General features: G+C 41.4%; 1 protein-coding gene across 2 annotated transcripts; it reads left to right on the forward strand.

Moving 5' to 3' along the window:
• The first annotated feature begins 56 nt into the window (after positions 1-56).
• On the forward strand, positions 57-5,350 carry SLC7A6OS (solute carrier family 7 member 6 opposite strand). 2 transcript variants are annotated; one of them, XM_057425425.1, is made up of 5 exons: positions 57-220; positions 1,271-1,645; positions 3,434-3,652; positions 4,534-4,657; positions 5,097-5,350. In XM_057425425.1, exons 1-5 carry the CDS (start codon positions 59-61, stop codon positions 5,216-5,218), a joined length of 1,002 nt encoding a protein of 333 aa, XP_057281408.1. In that variant the 5' UTR covers positions 57-58; the 3' UTR covers positions 5,219-5,350. The 2 variants fall into 2 exon arrangements, with proteins under 2 accessions (XP_057281408.1, XP_057281409.1); XM_057425426.1 differs by having other exon boundaries at positions 3,458-3,652.
• The last annotated feature ends 706 nt before the right edge of the window (positions 5,351-6,056 follow it).

Consider the following 6,056-nt stretch of genomic DNA (forward strand, 5'->3'; position numbering starts at 1 on the left):
TGCACCGCGCGGCGGGGAGGGAGCAGCGGGTCCCCTCCCACCACTTCCCGCGAGCGCCATGGAGGGGCCCGCGGTGCTGCGCGTCAAGCGGAAACGCAGCGGGACGGAGGCGGCCGAGGCGCTGCTCCTCGCCTGCAAGCGGCTGCGCACGGAGGACGGCGGCGGTGCCCAGGCAGTAGAGAGGAACCTTTTCAAACTGGTGGCGACCGTGGCCTCTAAGGTACAGAGGCCCTGCCGCCGGGGCCGATGTAGGCCATGTCCGCGTCTCAGGCGGCCGGGGGTGGCTTGGTCCAATCGGGGAGTTTCGTTGTGCTCTTGAAGGGGGCCTTTGAGCGGGGCAAGCTCAGGATCCCTTGTGCGGGATCTCCGAAGTTCTGGCTAGTAGCCTGGGCAGCAGCGTCCCGGTGTCCTGTCCTGATAAACCGGCGGCCTCTGCTCCCTGCCACCGGACCCACCGTACCTGCCTGCGAAGCGGGCTTGTTTACTGGGTATTTCTGGGTAAATAAAGCGCAGAGTGGCCACCATGAAAAGCTCGGTTCAGCCCTGGATCTTATACTTACGAACTGTTCTTCACATACAGACCACAGAGTACTCAGTAAATTGAGCCTAAATTTCTGCTGTTTGGGGTTCTGAAGCTAAACCCTACAGGGCTTAAAACTTGCACCCACTGTATGGCTTTTTATCTTGAAACTGGTCTTTCTTGGGAACAGGTCTTCATAGGACCATCACAGACTGGACAACACCAGTCTTCCAAAGGCATGTGGTTTTGTTTGGAAGGCTGTCCTGTACCACAAAATGCATTCTTTAAAAATCAAATTGTAGCAGTTTCACAATTTATAGATACCTTATGTGTTTTCCCCTCATATTGAGAGAATATTGCATCACAGAGTTGTTTGGGTTGAAAAGGGCCTCAAAGCTCATCCAGTTCCAACCCCCTGCCACGGGCAGGAACACCTTCCACTAGACCAGGTTGCTCCAAGCCCTGTCCAGCCTGGCCTTGAGCACTGCCAGGGATGGGGCAGCCACAGCTTCTCTGGGCAACCTGTGCCGGTGTCTCATAATTCTCAGAGTAGAGAGTTTCAAGAATTATGGTAGTTGTGTTGCTTAAAGCAGTAAGTAGAAGAGGTTACCTGAATGTTGTTAGAAACGCTGGCACTGCAGTGCTCAAATAGGAAGCACTGGTAATAGTTATTAATCACCTTTACAACTTAAAACCCTTATGTGTTGATGGTATCATTATATTCCTCCTCCGTTTTGCTCCTCTACTCAGAATGAACCAGTTCATAAATACGTTCAGGAAGTGATCGCTCGAGACAAAGCAGCTCAAAGCCTGCGACCCTCTTTAGGAAGCACTCAGCGAATCCTTAAGGAACTCCGTTCTTCCAAGCAAAAGATAAGGAAGGAAAACCGTTACCATGTAATAGCTAACAATCGACCTAACTGTAGTCAAAATGTTGAACCTGTCGTAAATGGTGAGGCATCAACTGATGGTGACAGATCAGACTCTGAAGGAAGGGAAGATACTTCACCAAAGGAGAGCAGTGCTGTTGAGAGTTTGGACTGCTGTGGGCAATTCCAGTTGTTTGATATTGTACAAGAAGAGGAGGTGGTGGGAGACTCCAGCATAACTGCTGCAAACGTGCAGGTCAGCAAATGGAACTTAATGTACTTGAGGTGCTTTGAAATCACTGTTGACTGGTACATGTGGGCAGACTGACTGCTGTGGAAGGTTTTTTACTTTGTAAGTATTCCGAAGTTTACTGGGAGCTTGAACTAGGTATTTGCAACTTGGAATATTGTACAGGGAGGAACTGTCACGAGGATCCTTAAGTGCGCTAATGCTGAGACAGCCATGTGAAATTGCTACAGGAAGGGCTTGTACTACCCTGTTTTTTCTGTACCCTATTCTGATGTATAAACTCTCAGATCCATCTGTTGGGTGGATTTCTGAGTTTTTTTAATTCTCTACCGAGAGAACCAAAAAAATCTAATTCAGTGTCACCTACGCAAATGATTAGGGATGTCACTTGTAGGCAAGAGTCACTCCAGGAAAAGACATTTTTGAGCCTCCCCTTCTCATAATTTCAATATAAGGTTTTATCATACAGTTTTATTTTAGAATTCTGGGTGTTTGACACTTACTTGAGCTGCTACATCCTGTTTTCATTGGTATTATAAGTATTTTTTCAGTTGGCAGAATATCTGCTTAATATCTAGCATAGCTTTAAGTATGAAGAAGCTCTGCATTCTGTGTAGGGTTGCCTTGTATACAGTGTTAAGATTTTATATGTGAAAGGTCAGAGGGCTGTCTATGCTTTCTCTAATGCCTTCACTGTATGTAAGTACACATGAATGCTTTATTTATGCAGCTGTGAGAGTACCAAGGAAAACTTAAATGGTTGATGTTAAAAAAGATAACCTAGGTGAGGAAGAACCTAACCAGCTGTCACCCTTCAGCATTTCTGATAGGTTATTTCAGGGCTTTGCCATCAATCTTTAATACAAACTCTCACTTTCCATTAAGCAGGTAGTTCAAGCAGACATTTGAGATATTAGCTAATTGCTATCAATCATTATGCTGATTAGAAAAACAGAAATGAAACTGAGGTAGCATCAGAATTTTCCTTATACTCCTTTAGAGCTAGCAGTAGGTGTTGAAAGCATGAAGCAAGCTTTGTTTCCATATTTAGAAGTTAATGAAAGGTTGGTCTGTAGCTGTTCCTCAGAGTTACGTAAGTAGTTCACAGGACAAGACTGTGGATTGAACAAAATATTCTGAAAAGCTCTAGCAGATTAAAAGCAGCAAAAACCTGACCACGTAGACCTTCAAGTGCGGGTCACTAAAGCAGGTACATCGCAAATAATTTATTAGGAAGGAGAAAGCATGAAGAAATGTCTTCTGCTGGTAATATTGAAGTGAGGAAATAAAAGAAATAAAAAACTTAACCCGTAGGGCTGGTCAGCTTTTTCCTGTTACCACATTTTCATTGTCTCTCCTCCACACTTTGTACACTGTAATCTGTTTGCATATTATCCATGCTGCTGAATGCATATCTTTCCTGCAGTGTTCCAAGTGTAATGTTGTACAAAGCACAGGCTGGCTGAAGACTTGCCTTTTCAACCAACATGTCATTAGAAACAGATGAACAATTCTGTGGGATTAGTTGTATCCCTTTCAGTAGTTTCTAAAGATTTGTCCCAGAAGTTTTCTGCTATTACCTGAAATAAGGCATGGCTGCACAGTACTACAGTAATTGGAATTTTTTTTTTTTGCGTTTATATTTTAGCTTGCTAATGTTCTAAATATCAGCATTACAACGGGGAAGTGTCTTGGTCTAAGATTTCAGACTGTCAGCTAGCTGTTTGTTGGCTACTGTCTACAATGAAAACTGTTGGTTGTAACTAAAACTTCGTGTGGCTTCAGTGGAAATAGCCATTTTTTATTTTTTCTCAGCAGAAGACTGATCCAGATGTGATCCTCTGCAATGCAGTAGAGATGATCCGTGAGCGTTTGAATGTTTCTGAAGATAGTAAAAAGGAACACGAGAAAGAAGATGAGTATGTTTATGACATCTACTATATGGAATCATCAGCCCCTGGCTGGATCCAAAATATTCTTTCTGTACAGCCCTACAGAGAAGAATATGAACTGGTAAGGTCTTGGGAAAACAGCTTTCTTAAATATAAAGCTCACAAATAAATATTCTTAACATCCTATCATTGGAAGTTGCCATACCAAGAAAGATGCTTTGAGATACTACACATATGCTCAGGGACTTAATGTGTTGGGCTTTTTCCAGCTGCCAGTTCTGTGTTCCTACAGGTTACTGCTGATTCCAGGAAATTACATTATGACAATGAAAACTAAAGGGATATAGCTCATGTACTCATAAGAATGTGTCTGGCTTCAAATTGCCAAATTTTGGCACAGATGAAAATTTCAGTAATACATGTCTTATTTGTGATTAAGAGGCAGTGATTAAAATGTAGCTGTAAATATGGTTATGTGAAAAAAGGAGCAAAGGGAGACATGCTTTTTTCCAGTATTTGAGAACTTGACTTTAATCTCAATATGAGATACTTTCTTGTAATAAAATTGTCCCTTCAGTTGCTGTGGAGTTAGGAAGTTTAATGTAAGCTTTAGTCTTCCATAGTAAATACTGTGATCAATAGATTAGCAGGTTGGGAACCTGAATATACTTTCTTTTCCTTGATGTATTACACTGCTGCTGACCTGAGTAGGATTACTTTAGACGTTAACATTAGCATTTAAATGCTGAAGTAAACGCATCACTTAACTGTTTTTTCACCTAAAGCAGATTGCTGTATTATGACAACACAAATGTTGTCACATACTGACAACACAAATGTTTCTGCAGTGCCCTGTGTGCAACTGCAGAATTACTTATGCATGCAGCAGATGAGTATCTCTTGGCTTTTTTATTATCTGCACAGGGTGGTATAGGTGAATGAAAACCACCATAATGCTAAGTGTATTTATAGTGAATGTTAATCTGTTGTGTTGACATGCAGGTAAATGATGATCATGTTCTAGAGGAAACAGATGAAGATGATGAAAATGACGAAAATAACTGGCGTAATGACTATCCCGATGAAGATGAATTCTTACCTGAGGAAGATAGTGATGGAGAAAAAGGTGTGCCTGTCATAAACACTTGTTTGCTTTCATACTGTGCATGTATAAATCTCATCCTTTTTAGATGCCATCTCTAAAAAAGCAAATAAGTAAGCACTGCTGGGGTAGTATTCTCCTCTTGTAATGGGTTAAATCTGCCTAGAGAAGGATAATCTGTCTTGGAACTACAAGAGCTCCTAATGTTTTTGCAAAGTCAAAATTGAGAACTTCACTTTGCAGGCTGCTGCTATGGCAAAGGATTGCTTATTTTGAAATAAATCGATGACTTGTTTCCCCATGCTTGAGATAGTGCCTCTGCTTTCTTAACTCCCTTTCCAGTACACGCCACACACAGTTCAAACCTCAATACAGAAGTTGCTCAGACTTTGTTAATTACTGAAGAAGCTTAAAATAGTCTGATTAACCTATCTAAAAGTTGATGCTTTTTTTTTTTTTTAAGAGTCTGAAGACAGCGTCAGTGATGAGGACCAGTGCTACAGGAGAAGAACATGGAACAAATACCGACAAGAGGTTCTACAGGAATTTGGATACGAAGAGATCCAGGATTTGGAGTCTGACTAACAGCCCTTTTTCTGAAGATTAAATGCACACTGAAGATTAAATTCTACATTTGCAACATAACTGAAAATCCAGACAGCTGCTGATAACTATTTTAAAGAATGCTGAACTCAACTTAGGAAGGAATAAAAGAAAAAAAAATACCAAAATAAGCAACAAAACAAACCCTGGAACACCCTTTTCCATAAAAGTTGTGCTTCACATGTATGAGCTGTCTGACCTTCAGAAGCTGTTGGTGACTAACAGGTTTACCCTCGCGCTTACTGACTAGGCTTGAGATTAGATACAAGACTGGGACTCCAGTAAAAGGTAAAACTTTTTACCATCTGAGCAGCCAGCTTCAGCTGGTAGCTACTAAACAGATGAGTTTATGTCCACTTGACATATTCAAAAACAAAACAGAGTTTTGTTCGAAGCAAAAGATACTGTATACTTTAAAATATTTTTCTGCCCATTCTATGGTGCTGTGGTTCTGAAGGAACATTTTTGTTTGTTTTAAAGCATCCACATAAAGTATGGAGGTACTGTTGGGAGCAGCCTTTCTGGTCATGACTAATGTGCCAGGTTTCACATGAAGACCAGCATGTCTTCCATGGCAGCAAGTGAAAGTCCTGGAAAAGGGTGCTCTGTCCTAGTACATTCTACTGTTCACAAGTTGCTTCCCTCACAAGTATTTGAGCATATGAAATGCCTTGACCTGTCCATTTATTGCTGATCTCTCTCCAGTAATTTTGCCATTGGAGTAGAACAATATATGTGCACTTAAATAAACAATTTTTGACTAAGTTTTCTTTACTTGTTTAAAGATCATAGAAGCTGATACAGCTGAAGCCATGTCAGT

Source organism: Pezoporus wallicus, unplaced genomic scaffold (assembly GCF_028554395.1).
Source record: "Pezoporus wallicus isolate ANWC-B61680 ecotype Strahan unplaced genomic scaffold, APGP_CSIRO_Pwel_v1 contig_8693, whole genome shotgun sequence".
Classification (NCBI taxonomy): domain Eukaryota; kingdom Metazoa; phylum Chordata; class Aves; order Psittaciformes; family Psittacidae; genus Pezoporus; species Pezoporus wallicus.

Excerpts from the sequence above, each read along its gene's own strand:
- SLC7A6OS (XM_057425425.1), top strand. The coding sequence starts at position 59 with ATGGAGGGGCCCGCGGTGCTGCGCGTCAAGCGGAAACGCAGCGGGACG. Across the intron at positions 1,646-3,433 it reads TAACTGCTGCAAACGTGCAG|CCATTTTTTATTTTTTCTCA; the intron begins GTCAGCAAATGG and ends CAGTGGAAATAG. Across the intron at positions 3,653-4,533 it reads ACAGAGAAGAATATGAACTG|GTAAATGATGATCATGTTCT; the intron begins GTAAGGTCTTGG and ends GTTGACATGCAG.